Genomic DNA, 19,207 nt, shown 5'->3' on the forward strand with positions numbered 1-19,207 from the left:
AAGATTTATCCTGGGAATATAGAGCTGGTTAAATGTTACCAAAAATCTCTCAGTGAATTCAGGACATTATTACAGGTATTTCTTTAAAAATTCATAGATGTTGAAAAGCATACAATAAAGCAATACCCATTCACAATCTCCGCCCCCCCAAAGAAAACACTCTCAGCAGACAAAATGTACAGCATCCTCTTTAACTTGATCAATGTTATTTATCAGAAGCCTATAATAAACATTTTTATTTAGTATTAAAAACGTGAGACGTTTTACCATTGAAGAATAGAACGTGATACATCCTTGCAGTGATAGAATACAAAACTATTGAGTTCCTAACCAACACAGCGAAAGCAAAAGATATAAGAAGTGTAAAAGTTGGAAAGAGGCACAACTGGAATTATTGGCAGGCAAAGATGTAGCCAACTTCCTGGAGAAACCACAAATTATTAGAACCTAAAGAGAGTTCTGCTGTGCAGTGCATACAAGTTCACCATGTGAAAATCTACTTTTCTGTAGTACATCAACTGAAACCAAACAGAAAATGTCATAAGAGTCCATTCTTTGAAGTGAACTCAAAAGTACCTAGGAATTAACCTAAAATGAAATTAGCAAAGACTGTGAAGAAAACTATAAAATCTAATTGAAAGCCATAAGAGATCTGAATAAATAAAGACTTCATGTTCATGAACAGAAAGAACTCAAAAAGATGTTAATTTCCTCAGACCGATGTACATTCAATGCCACCTGAACAAAATCGCAAAAAAAAAATTTATATTCTTAACAATCCCATTTCAAAATTAATGTGACATGGGATGGAATGGAAGGGTAGACGTATTTGGAAATGAGTGTACAAGTGAAAAATGAAAAATAATATGTTTGAAGCACTAAAAACAATATGAAACAATAAATGTAGAGATAGCCAAAACTATTGTGGAATCTTGCTTTATCAGATATCAAGACTTATTAAAAACCTATATGAAATAAAACAAATGTGGCAAAATGAAAAAATAGACAAACTGATTGATGGGCAAAAACAGAGAGTTCAGAAACAGGCCTGCAAAAATGAGAATTTATTATATGTTTGAAAGGCTGCTCTAGTCAATGAGACAAGATGAGACTATTCAATAAAAAATGCTGGGGCAATTGGTTATCCAATGGAAAACTAACTAATATCAGAACCTACTTTACATCAAAACAAAAGTAAGATTCAGGTGAATTCATTAAATGTAAAAAATAAAAGTAGAACAATGTAAAACTCTAGGCTAGAGAAAGCATTCTCAAACAAGATTCCAAAAATGCCAAAAATGAAAGATTGATAAACTTGATTACATCTAAACTATACTTCAGTATAACACAAACAAGGTTAAGAGAAACTAGAGATTGGAAAAAATATACTTGCAACATGTATCATAGATAATATAACCTCTATGAGTCCATTAAAAGATACAAACCCAATAGAAAAATGGCCCAAGTATATTAATAGGCAGTTTCAGAAGAGGAAACACAGATGGTCAGTGAATAAAAAGCCAACTTCCCTGGTAATCAATAAATGCAAATTAAAATAACAGTAACATACAATTTTGTACCCACCAGATTAGCAAAAGCACGTAACTTTAAAATGATGAGAAGAAACAAATATTCTTACACTGGGAGGAGTATAAACATTTAACAACCACTTGGGAGAGAAATCGGACAATATCTTTAAAACGGACAATGGGCACACCTGTGGCCTAGCTCTAATATGCTGGCACCCCTTCTAATGTGCACAACATATGTAAGCAACCTACACGCCCATCCTTAGGGAAATGAGTAAGCCCAGTCTGCATGCCGCAGCTGAAATAACAAGCTGGACTGAAATGTACTGATACACCTAAATCTGGAAAGCTGCGTCTCAAAGTATAACAATTTTCACCTCCAGAGAGTTTGAAGTTGGGCGGTGGTTAGGGGGACACTGGTATTATTTGGATTAGAGATGTAAAACATCTGCAATGTTTTAATTTCATGTAAGAATAATTCAGAAACTACATCTTTAATAGTTTTTAACAGAACAGTGGTCACAGGGCATCTAAGATCTAGTTTCATTTCTACTACCGTGTTTCCCCGAAAATAAGACCTAGCCGGACCATCAGCTCTAATGTGTCTTTTGGAGCAAAAATTAATATGAGACCCAGTCTTATTTTACTATAAGACCGGGTCTATAATATAATATAATATAATATAATATAATATAATATAATATAATATAATACAGGATCTTATATTAATTTTTGCTCCAAAAGACGCATTAGAGCTGATGGTCCGGCTAGGTCTTATTTTCGGGGAAACACGGTAGAAACACCACCTTGAACAATTTTATTTAATCCTTCTGTTTTCTCATCACTAATATGGAAACTATGTGCCATCACAGGTTCCTGTAAAAAATGGTAGTTGCCATCTTTGCCTGATAAAAAAAGGTGTTTTCTTCTAAGCTTGTGTGTGTGTGTGAAGCAAAGAACCATATTTTTCCAAGAATTTTATAGAAGATGCCTTCATTTGGAAAGTTCCACTTCATGGCCAAAAATAATTACTTAATATGGAACTTATTTTGAGAATACTTGACTGCATTTGAGCAATACATTTCCATTTTTATTCATATTTTATAAGTTCAATTTAGCTGATTGGGATTGTCTGAAAAAAAATTTTTCAGTCTTTCACCTTTCCACTTGTTCAAAAGCCTATAATTAAGGTTCTCTTTTACCTATTATATCACCCAACTCGTCCCCAATATCAAATCTTCTATAACTCTCCCAAGTTTAATACTGAACCTCTCGTTTCATATTAAATATCAATCTAAGTATCTGATAAACCAGTTTAGGAGATCTCACATTCATAAACAGATGTCATCTTTATCTAAAGATTTAGCCTCGAAATCTCACTCCCTGTCCAGAATTTCATTCATTTCTGTATCCTAGAATAAGTGTCACTACAGTCCACTTAGCTTCTAAGAAAATATGTGATGGTAATTTCATCCCAACGTACTCAATCCCTTAGTAAGTCTGAAGTAGCTTTTTTTTTCTTCCCCCAGATATGGAGCAGTTTCAGCAGGAATGTTGTGTGCCCTTACCACCCTGTCCCAGCAACTAGAGAATGAAAATGCTGTGGATGTTTTCCAGGTTGCAAAAATGATCAATCTTATGAGACCTGGTGTATTCACAGACATTGTAAGTACTTTGCTTATTTAGGAACTCTGTACAACATCAGCTGAAATTTAGGCTCACACTTTAGAGCAGTGGTTCTTAACTGGGAGTGATTTTGCCCCACCCCTCACCCCGCCCCCCAGGGGATGTTGGCAATGTCTGGGGACTTATTTTGGTTGTCCCAACAGGAGCTGGAGAGAAGTACTCTGGAGTCTAGTGGGCAGAGCCCAGGGAACTGCTCAACATCCTGCAGTGCATAAGACAGCTCCACAACAAAGAATTATCTGGCCCAAAATCAGTAGTGCAGACATTGAGAAACTCTGCTTTCTAGAGTATAGTATTCTCTAGTTACAAGGCACGGATATTCTGTTACCATAATGTACTGCCCACATTGAGAATGAGTCCCAAGCTAGCAGAGATCTAAAGGACATGAAGAAGGCATAGGTCTTGGTTACAAAGATTCAGAATATGTTTTAAGTTTCCTAGACAGCATCAACTGTGTATTCTGGTTTCTCTAGTATGTTTTTCACACTTACATTTTGAATGGGTATTTCTACGTTAGCTGTTCTTTGGCTCAAAGGGTCTTCCTCTTGTTTTTCAGGAACAATACCAGTTTGTCTATAAAGCAATGCTCAGCTTGGTCAGCACTAAAGAAAATGGAAACGGTCCCATGACAGTGGACAAAAATGGTGCTGTTCTAATCGCCGATGAATCCGATCCTGCCGAGAGCATGGAATCTCTAGTGTGATTGGAATCCCGAACGGGCACTTAATTTGTATAACTTCTGAAGATCGAGAACTTTTTTGAGGCCTTTTTTGCCAGACTCTAGGTTATACAATAACCCAGTTACTTTTTTACACTGATAAAAGTTTTGATATTTATTTTTTGCCATTTTATGTCTTAATGGTATTCTACTGAGCATTTGCACCTCTGTTCATTTCACCCAGTGAAACGCAATTTCACCTAGTTTGCACTATCTGATCAGTGTTACTGCCTATAATCTAATCCTAAAACCCTGATGTGACATTCCATAACAACATACATGCTACTTTTTACTTCAGTACAGTGACGGTCTTTCTTAATGACAGTGAATCTTGATTTTATTATTATTATTATTATTATTATTGCTAAAGCAGTTGCATTCTACTAGCAGGCAATGCTGTATTTTTCCTCAGTCCTCCTCTCCTATTTTGTTTTAGACATTATTCAATACCGTATTCCTTCTATATTTTAATGGAGTGGGTGAACTTTTGTTTTCTCTTAAAGAACAGAAGGTTATTGGGAGCTATTAAGAAGGTTTGTCATCCTCATGGCCTTGAAACAGTTCCATTTATGATGGTGAAGATACCAATTAAGAAATTAGAAGGTTTAAGATTTGCTTCATGTGAACATCACTTATTAGTTACAAATTTATATTCATACATTAAAAAAATGCCCAATTGTGTCAAAATAAAGGATATCTCTGTATTACAGTTTTCACAGTAGCTATGTGAATAGTGTGTGTTATTTACATTTTGACTCTGAAATAGCTACACCCTAAAATCAGGGCTATCTTTTACAATAGAGAGATGGCAGTATTTTACACAACTGAGTTATGAAACCCTTTAGTGACTCTCCATTAATGGTTCTTGGTTTATAATAGTGTACCTCACAGCAGGTGGAATAATGAAAATTTTACAGGTGTGTAATTTTGAAACTAGTCCTCTAAAATCCCTATGACTCATACAGCAATGTAATAAAAGCTACCTATATAGTTAACATTCTTTCCTTTTTGCCACATGTTTCATGATAAATCTCATAATTACATAGATTCTTCTACTTAGGATTACATTGAAAATACTGTATTAGCAAAAGTCTTAGGACTATCTAAACTCCCACACGTGGATAAAGCTGATTTGGAGAGAGAAAATTAGAATCTTGAATAAAAGGTGATAGCTACATTTTCAAATAATTTTTAAAAGAGAGAGATGGCTTTGTGTGCTTTTGTGTAATTTAGCCTCAAGAACAGACGCACTCCAGTAAAAGAGGTTGACGATCATGACACAGCCCAAGGAGGTGATTCGGTCTAGCGTCTGGAGCCATAGTCACCCTAGTACCTAACGGCAAAATTAGGAGCATTAATTAGGAATTTCAGTTCCATTAGTTAGAAAAAGAGGCTACTTAGATCTGTTTCTTCCACTGCTTGTTTGCTTTTGTGGGACATCTTCTGTCAGCAGTGAAATCACCACCAGAACTGGGCCTGTTAGGCATAAAAGGGTTTCGGTTATACTTTTATGACAGTAAACTTCAAATCCACACTGGCTATTACACTATACAGGTCGGCATTAGGACATTAATGATAATCAGCACTGAGGTTCTGGGTATCTTGAGTTGGCTTCCTGTGAAATTTGTCAGAATGGTGTCGAAGGAACAAAGCTGCTAAGGAGAGAGAGGCGACAGGCCAAAACCAGGAGTTCCAATGCACAGGCCAAGTCAAGGGCATTTTCATGAACTGCATACCTTGCCAGGGTTAGGCTAATCTGAACAGTCCACTGCTGACAAACTGTGTTGACTTGAGAGGACATGTGCAAGCAGCAAAGTTTGCTACACTGTATGTGCTAGATAACAAAGACACCTTTGAACCCCTCTGTTCCCATTAGAAGCTCTACCTAACACTTCAGAAAAAGCTTGAACGTAGGACCCTACAACTGCCAGAAGGCTAAAGGGAATCGGGAAGGGACAGGTTTCAGATCATGGCAAGAGCTAGATCAGCTTAGTCAATTAAGTAGGTTACTTTGGTTGTAGAGAGTATTAATATGAGCTAACTCTTTCCAGTAGTTGGCACAGTAGACTTGACTTTTAGAAGTAATGTTCCAGTTGGGGTTCATGGTCCTTCAGTAATTTTTTTCGTAATGTAAAAGTAAACATTGGTTTGAAGACACATAGCAAGTATTCCCTTCTGTGCTATTTACAGAGGGCTCGATTCATGGAAATGCACACCCTCCAACACAAATTCTGAGACAATCTCTTACATGGACATCAGAATCATGACAAAAGAAAGAGACCACTTTTAAACAGAATAGAAACGTTACGGGATGGTTTAGAAGTTCTCTGAGCCAACTGTGTGTCTAGAGCAGGCCTGAACCACTGTACAAATCCTGACCCACTAAACTGTGAGCAATTGCTATTTGCCCATCTTGCCAAAGTGACCCAAACACACTTCCCGGAGGAGAGTTCTATACAGCAGTTCCTCCCTTTCACCAGAGAGTGTGTCCTCGCTACTATTCTTCATTTATTATTGGCAAAACATCATTGCATCTTTCCAGAGGCAGAGTTTCAAAGATGGTGTTTTCTTTGAGACATGAGCACATTGCTTAACTACATAACAAGGTGATTACCACTTGCACTCAGGGGGAAAGGAAATAGCAAATTAACGTGTGCTATTTTATAAGATAAGCTTCTTGGGTGTATGAATTCAGCTCTAGGTAAACAGAATGCACACATCATTCAAAAGGGACCTGCAGTGATCAGACCAAGTGGCCGTGCTGGACATCAGAGAAACGACACCTCACTTCCGTCAGGAGAACGTTTTCTTGCATCCAAAAACTACATTTTTTTTTATATATATATATAAAAAGTTAACTTCTGAATTTCAAGAAGAGTAAGCTTAGTAATTGGTTTTCCTAATTTTTATGCCTTGGAGCTTTTAAAGTCTATTTCAAGTTGAAGGGTCCAACAAGGTCAGAGAAGGGTACGGTGTTCAAGGTCTGGCTGTTGGAGTTTTTAGCCCAGAGTGACATGTTTAAATCAACAGATACCCTTAATTATTTTTTAATGACACAGCACAACTGCCTTGTTATGAATTTTTCTTAAATGCATATAGACTGTATTTAAAAATTAAAATATAGATACCAATTTACCAAAGATACATATTACTAATTCTAAGCAAAAAATATGAAAAAGAAATTCAAACTCATCATTATTTAAGAAATAATAATCAAAATGTAGTTTGTCTTAAGAATTTAGCAGTTATACTGGAAAATGCATTTCAACTCCGAAAGTTTATGTTCAAATGGTGCCAGTGACTTTTTATATGAAGGGAAAATGCCTGCTTTTTGTTTTTTTTTTAAAAAAACTGTAATTTCACTTAACCCTTTGCGCTTTCCCTTAATTGCCATTTAACATACAATACTGGCTTTACTTATCTCTAGAAAGAAGGCATGATACAAATAAGAAGGGATTGTAATAATGATATTTGGCCTGTACTTTGTCTTAGCTGTTAAACTGTTTTTAGTATTTTTGTTAAATATTTGCAAAGGGAAGCATTTTCTACAGAGGATAATTAATTTCAAGAAAAATATCTTGAGTTTTAAGAAATAAAAATCTCCAGAAAAGGAGACAGCCAATTTTATAAAATGTCACAACTCTCCAACATTTGGGGTAGTGACTCCTTTTTTGTTAGGACATTTGAAACTAGCAAGCAGCCATTGTTTCTTAAAAAAAAAACAAAAAACTCAACCTTCATGTTGATTCCTCTTTCTTTCACTTCATTTTGAAATAGCTAAAATCATTAAAACTGTAAATATTTTGTTGCTTGGATAAGCATCTTCTGGGAACTTTGTATCTATGGTATATAATCATAGAATTTTATATTTTCATATAAAGCTAATTTTTTTCTAGTTTCAACTCCGTCATAGTTTTTTGTTTTGTTTTGTTTCTTTTGTGTTTTTTTTTGTTTTTTTTGTGGTGGATATGTGAATTCGACTTTCCGTGTATTGAAGTAGCAACAACCATCTTTGCATTCCAAGAGAATCCAATGTGTTATTTCTTTGAGGCAGTGATTGTGAAAGTTGGCATTTGTTTTTTAATTCCACAGACCATTTGTGCAATAGGAATTAGACATAGTCACTGAATACATCCATTGCATTGACCCATTTGGAAAAAGTGGTTGTTTTTTTTTTAATATGTTCAGGGGGGAGGGGTTTTGTAACCTGAAATTTTTCCCTTTTTCTTCTGTTTAAAACTATATCAAATCATTCTATTATAGTGTTATTTAATATGTAAATTGTATTGCTATACATAAAATAAAGTATGGTTTTTGATGTATTCATTAGTGCCGAGCATTTCTATGACAATATATCCAATAGAACCATCAGTCTCCCTTAACAGATCGCATTTATATCCACTAATGCTTCATCTTAGTTTCCATGGTAGTAAAATGAATATTAGGAGAAAACCAAAAGGAAGTATCTTTTCTGAGTTCTTCCTCCTTTAAACAGTAAACAATGACAAAGTTTTACCTACATACTAAATCAAACTTTATTCAGAGTCTGCTGTTAAGAATTAATATTTTCCCCAGTGTATCAACTAGATTTGTAGCAACTTCTTCCTGTTAATATTTACTATGGAGGATAAAGGATACATCCTGGAAAGACTTCTGGAGCATCTGTGAATAGGATCACTACAATTGCTTCTCCTTAGAAGGAATTCTGACATTTCCAAACAGGGGTCCCGAAATTGGCAGCTTTGGTTCCACCATGCTCTTTGAACTTTCAGTGGCCTCACATTCAGGAATTCAACTCATTACTATCAGAGCTCCAATTTTTCTTTCCATGGAGATTAAGAATTGATATTTCATTCTCCCTAAGAAACTGGAAATTTAAGAAATGACGTACTAGCCTTTTCCAGTGGTATCTGGGAGGGAGACCAATTTCAGCACAAATTACTGATGATACAACCATAGTCCTCCTCAAATTACACCCATGGGAACTCAATACATACTGAGTATACCAGAGGTCACAAACTGACGGCCTGTAGATCGTATTCAGGCCACAGATGTATTTTATTTGGCCCATGATTGTTAAAATTCATATTACTAGTATCCGACATCTGAAAAAGGAAAACTTTTACATTAAGATTCAGATTTCAAGCTCCTTTCACAAACTTGGTTGGTGTTACAATACCAGGCCGATGTTCTCACGTGGCACTAATAAGCTGGAAAGGAGTAGCAGTCGGTTGCCCCTTTTGGGTGAGGCATGTAGTCTCCAGTTCACCAGAGTCTACATCTCTTCTATCAGCTTCTGTCTGCCATTTGTCAGCCATTTAAGTAACCTGCCTGGATCCTAAGAGCACAAGCACTTTGAGACCATCTTCCATCTCAGGCTGCAGCAGAGGTATTCACATGGGTATTCCATCGTTACAATCCTAGGAAGCCAGCATGGGACAAAGGGGGTTCCTACATTCCTAACTACTTCCAAGTCCACCAAAGGTGGTTCCATACAGCAGCAGCTTTGACTGTTCAAAATAATTAACAAACTGTCCAGAGTCTACCTAGACAAGGACGCTTCATTTCTGCCACCAAGAATGGGGCAAAGAAATGAGAACAAAAGCTACTGACCCCAAAATCCATTTTCGAACAGTTAATTCACACTGTTGAGGACCTTAAGATTTAGAAACAAGTCACTACTAACCATGTCTGGATTCAGAGACAGGAGTAAAGACATTGGTTTTATTTCTCCCTGTGTTGGTAAAATAACAGAAGGCATTAGAAGGTAGGGGCAAAAAGTTGGGAACCAGCAAGGCATACAATTGGTTTTGTGATTATGAAGTTTGGCAGAGAGATCAGTAGACAAGCAGGTTATCTGAACCTAATAATCATGTGTTGCTTAAAAACTGAAAAATAGGAAATTATCTGATTTATGGCAATGTGAAATAATTCGACTTCTATAGTTACTGGCCTATGACCTTATTATCCTCCCTACCCCACACCCTCCAGTACTTCTGCAGGGTGTAAAGTCAGGCTTGGTGGAAATAGCCAATGGGCCTTGCACAGCTTAGGAGAACATTCTAAATAGTAGATATCTTCAGCTTTCCATTAGAATTCATTCCATAAGCACTTGCTAAATGCCTACCACAGGCCACATGTTAGTTCTACTCTGTACAGAATGTAAAGTTGTTGGCAGGCATTTCAAGTCAGATGATGAGGCAAAGATTATAATTTAGTCTTAAAAATTAGTTCTCCAATTTATGCAAAAATACTTAATTTGGCACAACAGTAGAGATGATTTTAGGGAAAGAGTGAAAAAGATGGTTGTTCATCAGTGTGAACAAACAAGTAAAACTTGTAACAATTGATGTTCCCTAACGTATAGACTGCTCACAAAATTCTGTTTATTCTGCATTAAATTTGTTCCTGGAACTTAGAAAAGTATTTTTCCATAGTGAAAAAAAAAGTTAAAGAATGAGAACTATGGAGTCAAACAGCCAAGGGTTCCAAGCAGTTCTGCCACTTTACTGGACAGAATTGCCCAGTAATTTACTGGGTGATTTGGGGCAAGTTACTTCACTTTTCTATGCCATTTTCCTCATGTGTAAGATAGAGAAACAAATGTTTACTTCATTGGACTGCTCTGAGGAGTGAATAAAATGATTCATGCAAAGCTCTTAGGAGAGTCAATTAATATTAGCCATTATAACTATCCTATAATCTTTTTTGCTTTAATTGCTTAGCAGGCCTCTTATCAATCATGAAACAAAAAGTCAATGACCTTAGCTTGCCCAATTAAGTAGTAATACTGAGATATTTCCTTCACTAATGAGGAGTCTCACGGCATCAAATCAGACCCAAGGGAGGTGATGGGGATGAAGACAGACAATGAGAGCAATCCATATATGTTACTGTCCAGAAACGAACTGCAGAAGCACGGAAAGGACAAACATACACAATGCCCCAAGGCTGGAATATTTCTCTAATGGTTTAAATCTCTCAGTGCATTCAAAGAAAGTTTATTTTAAAGGAAAAGCTTCATAATTTTAGAAAAGTGAAACAGAAGGCTTCATAATATTTGCCAATGTCAAACGCCAAATGCAGAATACTGTGTACATATGAAAAAGATGGATGTGGTTTCTCTCACTAGCTACAGTGCCCTAGCTCAACCCCCAAACCTTATAAACGAATACAAACAGTAGATATATATAAACGAATATAAACGAAGATAACTCCTTTGTCCTCAATTTTTATCTTCTATACCATGTCCACTACTTTCAATATATCACTGTAATTATCAGCTATCATCTTCCCTATCCTAGGCGTAACTTGGCCTCTTTAGCTGTTCACTATCATACTATGAAGAAGTGGCCATAAATGAGAGACATTTCCTGTTCTTAAAGCCTATAAAGCACATTATTTAAGAGTATCTCACTACATAAATGAGATCATCTGTTTCCTCTGCCAAAGCTTTATTAATTGTTGAAGGAAGAATTAATTAGCATAAATAAGTTAAGGTTATTTATCTTACAATTTGTTCTTTTAATAATTAAAATATATATTCCAATATTTAACATATTCATGACTCATGAATCCTGTAAATGTTTCAAAATTGACCATTTAAAAAAATAATATGCATTGAGCTATTACAAAAAGATACTAGATATAAAAAATAACTTTTCATGGAAAGATGCACAATAACTATGTGAACTTAAACTGAACATATCATTAATACTATTTATTAAGACACTTTAGTTAGGACAAAATTCTCACATTGCTTAAGAATATTTGAACATCCCAGCAGGTTGCATAGGATTCTTTACCTTTAAGCTTTCACTGTACCAGTAATCAGCTATTCTCTACTAGACAAAGCATTTCATATTTCCCCCTTCATCTTAAATGCCTCATGTGAGTGTGTGCATGTGAGCACCCAGAATGTATAGTTACAGAACCATCCTTTGGCTTTTAAAAATGATCCCTGGCTTTTAAAAAAAATGATAAAGGAGTCCTCGCTATTCTCAAAAGGATTTAGGCCTAACTATCCCCTCAAGTTCTCAACAGCACTGAGGAAAACTTATAAAATGCTGCAGCAGCTAACCCCATCCTCATCTCCCTCAATAGCCCCCCTTTGTTCAGTGTTATAAAAATTTTCTGGGTTAGATTCAGAAGTAACCCATGTCTCTAAAGAAGGGAGTGCACCCGGCAAGCGCGTCCTGGCCACTCAGCTGGCAGTAACTGTGGTCTATTGTTAGCATCCCCGTCATATTCTCTATTTCTAAAACATAAACCCCAAACGGAAGACATGGCTTTGTACACTGCAAAACCACTCCAAATGGTAATACGGACAGTCTCCAGAACTTTATGGTTTACTATGACACCTCCACTAACAACTGGGTAAGGTTTTTACATAAGAAAATGTAAAGGGTTTGGGGTCGCCTTATCTCAATAATTCAGGCAAAAGTCAACTACAAATCTTGTCAACTTCCCTGCATCTGAAACTCATAGCATTCTTCTCCCCTTTGGTGACAACAGAAGTGTCCTTGCTCCTATGTAAGGCCAACCCTCTACCTTCCATTGCTTGTAGGTGGTCCATGCCGTCTTGTCCTCCCAAGGACTTCATTTGTATAATTAGCCCTCTTCTCACTTGAATCAGATACTTTTCTTTCTCTACTGAATCATTCATTTTGGTATATGAATATGCTCTATTATCACCAACTTAAAAAACCTCTTAATGCCAAGACTCCTTTGACTGGCATCTCGTTTTGATGTTTCACTCTGACTATAAAGCTTCTTGAGAGAGTTGTCTATAGTCATGAGATTTTTCCTTTCTTCCATTCTCTCAACATGTTTAAGTTGGGGTTCCTTTATCATCATCCCACAGTTCTTATCAAGTTCTCCATATACTTTGTTCTTTACCCTCAACTCCACTAATCTGTCAGCAATTGACCCCACCACTTTCTTCTTTAAACACTCAATAAATATTTACACACCAACCACTATGGACTAGGGGGTGTTCTGGGCGCTAGAGATAAATAAAGTAGTTCACAAAATAGAGTCCTTGACTTTATGGAACTTACAGTTGACAGACAACAAATACATAAATAATATTTAACATAATGTCAAGTAAAAGGGCGAAGAAGAAAACTAAATCAGAGAGGGAACAGCAGTAATGGGGATAACAGATAAAGTGGTCAGACCCATCTACTGAACAAAAACACCACAAATAAAGTTTAGAAATTCAAAAATCTCTTCATTTCTGTCACGCAGGGATGTCATGTGGGGTCTCAGCTCCCCTCCCCACATAAGAACACAGTATATGGTGAGGCCAAAAAGGAACACCCACAGAGCCCTGGATAGGGGGGTCACACCACTATAGTCTCACTGGCAGCTGGGTTGGAGACACAGGAAGTAGGAGCCACTCTATCCGCTACCTGCCGTCCACTTCTCTCTGCCAACCAACCAACCTCACTTGCTAGCTGCAATCCGCCATGCTAACTACAATTCACTCTTGCTAGCTCAGCCACCATCTTCTTGCTAGCCCCCATTCTCTACTAGCGTAGCCACAGCAGTTATATTAGTGGCCAATGGCTCACTGGTTACAGCTGACGGCCAACTAGCCACAGCTGATGGCCATCCAATGACAGTTGATGGCCATTTACTACCTGAGCCAGCACCTTTCCACGTGAAGCTGAGAGCCTGGAAACTGCGTGAAGCCTGGCTCTGTCCCCACAATTTCTGTAATTTGTCTTGTGATTTTTTTTACTGGTAAAGAAGGTTCTGAGAACTATCTCAGGTCTGAGAAATGTGGCTCCCTTAGGTACTTCTGGAGAGTGAAAACTACTTAGGGTTTGAAGGTAGCATTTTTCTCCTACCTCAATATCTGCTATTTCTCAAGCCTCCATTGTTGGATTCGTTCATATCTACAACTTCTAAATGCTGGCATGCCCTAGGCTTCTGTTAAAATAACTCCTTTTCTCTCTATTTACAGCCTCCGTCATTCCATCCAATCCCATGGAATTAAATATTTTCATATGCCAATAAGTACCAATGTATATCTCTAGTTCCAACCTATACTTTGAACTCTAAATTAATATCCAGTTGAATATTTAACATCTCCATTTGTAAGTCTAATAAGGATCCCAAACTTACCTGACAAAAGCACAACTCTGATTTATTCCCCCAGATCTACTCTTTCCCCAGTCTTCTACCATCTAAGTAAACAACAGTAGCACATACTCAGCTGGTCAAGCTAAAAATGTAGCTATCTTAATTTCAGTTTATTTCCTTCCATTGAATAATAAGAAACAATCCAATTTTAAACATAGGCAAAATAGATGAACAGATACTTCATCAAAGAAGATACACAGATGGCAAGTAAATACATAAAAAGATGTTGGTATTATTAGCCATTATGTAAATGACAAATAAAACCACAATGAATATATTTATTATAATTAGAAAACTTTAAGATAAGTTAATAGATGGGACCCAAAATGAAATGCAGAGAAAGAGAGCAAACAAAAACATTACAACAGAGTCTAAGTGCTGTGGGCAATATCAAATAATGTAACAGATACATAATTAGAATCCTAGAAAGAGAAGAAAGAAAGGCAGAAAAAATATATTTCAGGAAATAATTGTCAAGATTTTCCACTATTAGTGACACCAAACCACAGATCCTAATGGCTTAGAGAACACCAAGAAGGATGGGGGGGAAAATCATGACACCTCGGCATATCCTTTTCAAATTGCTGAAAACCAAAGTTAAGAAAAAACACAACACACACATTACTTAAAAGGGAGGAACATAAGAATTACAGCTGACTTCTGGTCAAAAACCATATGAGCCATACAGAGCGACAACAGAGTGACATATGTAGTGTTGTAAGAAGAAACCTGACAACCCAGAACTCAATATCTAGTAAATAGGTTATTCTTCCACAATGATTTATGTAAATAGATGAAACATATTTTCTATTTAGAGCTATACTCTTACAAGCTATTTTTATTTTCCAAATTTTCAAAAGTCAATATTTGGTGTAGCTATGTTTTCCTGGTGACATTCCACAAATATGTTTTAATGATAGCCCAATTAGGAGTTATTAATGTATTTTGTTTATGGAAAAGCTTAGGAGATTAGTACAACCCCTATGTTAAATTACTGAGTAAAAACTGAGTTAAAATTAGCAGAGGGAATGTTATTATATTGTCATACTTATCTTTTGCTATTAAGATTATGTTGCTTTGTTAGAGTCCAATAGACCACAGAAAACTACACTCAGATTCATATCTACAATATTCAGCAAGAGAAGTAGAAATCAAAAAGGAAAGATTAGGAAGGTCATATGGATCAGTTGGTTAGAGCACAAGCTCTGAGCAACAGGGCTGCCGGTTCGATTCCCACATGGTCCAGTGAGCTGCGCCCTCTACAACTAGATTGAAAGACAATGACTTGATGCTGATGGGCCCTGGAGAAACACACTGTTCCCTAATATTCCCTCCTCCAAAAAATTTTTTTTTTTAAAAAAGGAAAGATTAAATCTGTTATTGGAGAATAACCAGTATGTCTTCAATACATAAATAAATAAATAACACACTGGCATAGTGTCCAAAGAAAACAAAGTACTAGATATTGTTGAGTTTGCATCATGCAGGCTATGTGCAAGCCACATGTTATATGGAGTACAAGGGATAGAAAAGAATATTTTTAACAAGTATGTTCAAAAAACATTTTTAGAGAGGTAAAGTGGCAGAGGAGGTAAACACTGAGCTTGTCACTGCCTATAATCACATTAAAATTACAACTAAATTACAGAATAATCAACCTGGAGAACCATCTAAAGACTAGTGAAACAGAACTCCTATAATTAAGGATATAAAGAAGAAGCCACTTGAGATTGGTACGTAGGAGGGGAGAGATGCGAAACACGCTGGCCTCACACCCATGTGTGGTGGTTCAGCATGCAGTGAAGGGGAATATGTTGGTGGCCTTTGTACCCTCGGAGGAGAGAGGGGCCCCAACCTCACTGGGCTCCCAAGCCCAGGGTTCCAGTGCTGGGAAGAGAAATCCCCACAACATGTGACTGTGAAAAACCAGTGGGGATTTCATCCATCTGGGCAAGACTAAATGTTAATGGAAACCCAGGTGTGCTCTTAAAGTGCCAGACTCTTGCTCACAGGCACTCACCCTAAACTCCAGCAGAGGGAGGGAGACTTGGGAAGCGTCAGAGACAAACAGGGAAAGACTGAATTATGTGGCCTCAGGGCAAGGGCTAGAGGTACAGCCACCATAATGCTGACGTCCTCCCATGTAACCTACAGGTGGGTGCCATCTTGTGTTTGTTGAGCCCTCCACCCCACAGCCAAACCTAAAACTGCATTGGCCTGGTGAACTCTGCTTATTCCACCACGGTGACTCCCTGGGACCCCACCTTGCCCAACTCACACACTGTGGGAGGCACTTTTGGCACTGAGGTAACCGCCCCACCCCATGCACTGCAGGAGGCTATTGTAGCAACAAAGAGACGGCCTCAGCTTGCCTGCCACCTGAGTAGTTTCGGTGGTAGGCAACCAGCCCTAACCCTTGCTTCAGTTTTTCTTAGACAACTCTTGGGCATCTGCAACCCTGAGGAGAGCGGCGGCTGGCCTCGGTGTGCTCTGGGCATTTTGCAGAGTAGCCCCAGGTTCAGCACTGGCACCAAACCTGAATCTGCATTAATCTGGTAAAAACTACTCACCCCACCCTGGTGACTTCCTGGCACCCTGCACCACCCAACTCAAGTACTGCCTGAGGCTCTTTCAGAACCTGAGCCTTATGGGAGGCTGGCAGATGGAATCAGGCCTTGGGTTGCCCTGGGCCCTGGGCTGAGCTGTCCCTGGCCCAGTACTTGTGGCATTTGGCCTAAGTTCGCAGTGTGGCAGCTCCCACAAGCCTCCAGTTCCAGCACAGGCAGCGACCAATCACAGATCACTTTGTAGCTCCCACCAGGTAGCTCCAGGCCAGTCACAGGCAGTAGCCTGCATGGATGCCTTTCCCTAGAGGACCTAGAACCAACACACCCATAGGTCAGCTTCAGACCACAAGAGACCACTACCTGATAAGCTCCACAAGTGGCACTCACAAAGGGTGGTTTCAATAGGCACACAAGCCCACAAGGGCAAATCCCACTTTGTGGGGTCAGCCCCACACAGCAGCTCTTATGCTATGGGCATGGCCAATCCTCACAACCAAACCACCTGAGAGTCAATCCCACCCACCACTCGCCAACAGCAATCAAGGCTCAACTAAAACAGGAGGGCACACACAACACACAAAAAGGACACTCGCAGAGCAATGGTGCAAGTGATCAGGAAGACTGTGCCACCAGGCCATACAGGACACCTACTAAATAAGGCCACCCAGTGCAAACTGGGAGACATAGGAGATCTACCTAATACCTAAAAATGAATACAGAGAAACAGCCAAAATGAGAAAACAAAGAAACAACAGGATACACTGATGGCCAATAGACTTATGAAAAGATGTTCAGCATCACTAATCACCAGAGAAATGCAAATAAAAACCACAATGAGCTATCACTTCACACCTGTCAGAATGGCCATCATCAATAAATCAAAAAACAAGTGCTGGTAAGGATGTGGAGCAAAGGGAACCCTCATGCACTGCTGGTGGGATTGCAAATTGATGCAGCCACTATGAAAAGTGGTTTGGGGGTTCCTCAAAAAATTAAAGATAGTACTACCTTATGACCCAGTAATTCCATTCTGGGTATTTATCTGAAGAAATATAAAAAAAATAATGAAAAAAGATATATGCACCCCTGTGTTCACTGCAGCACTATTCACAACAGCCAAGCTATGGAAGCAACCTAAGCACCCAACAATAGACAATCAGATAAAGAAGATGCAATACATGTATACAATGGAATATTATTCAGCCATAAAACAGAATGAAATCTTGCAAAAACATGGATGAACCTAGAGGGTATTATGCTAAGTGAAATAAGCCAGACAAAGAAAGACAAATACTATATGATCTCACTTATATGTGGAATCTAAAGAACAAAATAAACAAAAAGTACAAAACAGAAACATACTCATAGATACAGAGAACAAACCGATGGTTTAGAGGGGGTGTTGGGAGGCTGGGTGAAAAAGGTGAAGGGATTAAGAAGTACAAATTGGTAGTAACAAAATAGTCATGCGATGTAAAGTACAGCATAGAGAACAGAGTCAATAATGTAATAACTATGTATAATGTCAGGTGGGTACCAGACTAATTGGGGTGGGAGATCACTTCATAAATTATATAAATTTCTAACCACAATGTTGTTGTAGGGTAGATGTTGAGGAAAAGTTGCCTTCATTGGTTGATGTGAGCTTTTGTCTGTTTGTTTTTTTCCCTCACATGAGAAACTGCATGTGAGGTGATGGTTACCTTTCTTTGCTTTTTGTTCCCTTGGTTTGCTTTTTGTTCCCTCACATGAGAGACTCCTTATGAGGTGATGGTTAGCTTTTTGTAAATTATTCATATCATTTACAGTTTTATCAAGTGTACTGGGATACTACTCAAATACGAGTGACAATGATGACTTATTACCAATGAATACAAATTTTGAGGCTGAATTGTAGGGTAGATGTTGAGGAAAATTTGCCTTCATTGGTTGATGTGAGCTTTTGTCTATTAGCTTTCATCTGTTCCTGCATGTGAGGTGATTTCCGTGCTGTGATCAGGGGTTGACTAAATTCCCACTTTGGTCTCATTCTCCCGAGCAGGGGAGACATGAGATGAGGTTGCTTTTCTCTCCCACTTTGGTCTCATTCTCCTGAGTAGGGGAGATGTGAGACGAAGCTACTGCTCTGTCTGTGCTGGGAGGTGATAGTTAGCTTAGGGTTAAAAAAATTCTGTGATCAGGAGTTGAGAGAATTCCCGCTTTAGTCTCATCCTCCCGAGTAGGAGAGATATGAGATAATGTTACTTTCTGTTTTGCCCGCATCAGCAAATGAAGCAAAAAAATAGCTAAGTTATATCAGGATGAAGAGACAGGCACATCGCCAGGCCTTGTTGCTTATCCGGATGAACTGGCCCTTCGGCCGGATGGACAGCATTCATATCAGTAACTGCCCTCCCGGAACTGGCCATTCCTTGAGAGGGGGGGCAGAAACACAAAACTTGGCTCTGGGGTGCATCTAAAGAGATATATAAGACAGACCTCAAGTAGCATATTGATATTGACTGATTGCTGTTCCAAGACATTGCTATTCAGAAGATCTACTGTTTCGGGACTGCTTT

At 38.1% G+C, this 19,207-nt stretch overlaps 1 protein-coding gene across 3 annotated transcripts in view; it reads left to right on the forward strand.

Annotated features, from left to right (window-relative positions):
* The window catches only part of PTPRG (protein tyrosine phosphatase receptor type G), a 693,857-nt gene extending 685,602 nt beyond the window's left edge, over window positions 1-8,255 (forward strand). For all 3 annotated transcript variants that reach the window (XM_019728372.3, XM_019728373.3, XM_019728374.3), the window contains 2 exons: window positions 3,059-3,194; window positions 3,772-8,255. In XM_019728372.3, the coding sequence (XP_019583931.2) occupies window positions 3,059-3,194; window positions 3,772-3,918 (283 nt within the window). In that variant the 3' untranslated portion in view covers window positions 3,919-8,255. The remainder of the gene's footprint in view (window positions 1-3,058; window positions 3,195-3,771) is intronic.
* Window positions 8,256-19,207: the final 10,952 nt, after the last annotated feature.

This window comes from Rhinolophus sinicus, chromosome 5 (assembly GCF_057876585.1).
Source record: "Rhinolophus sinicus isolate RSI-liver-muscle chromosome 5, RSI-T2T, whole genome shotgun sequence".
In the NCBI taxonomy this organism is placed as follows: Eukaryota; Metazoa; Chordata; class Mammalia; order Chiroptera; family Rhinolophidae; genus Rhinolophus; species Rhinolophus sinicus.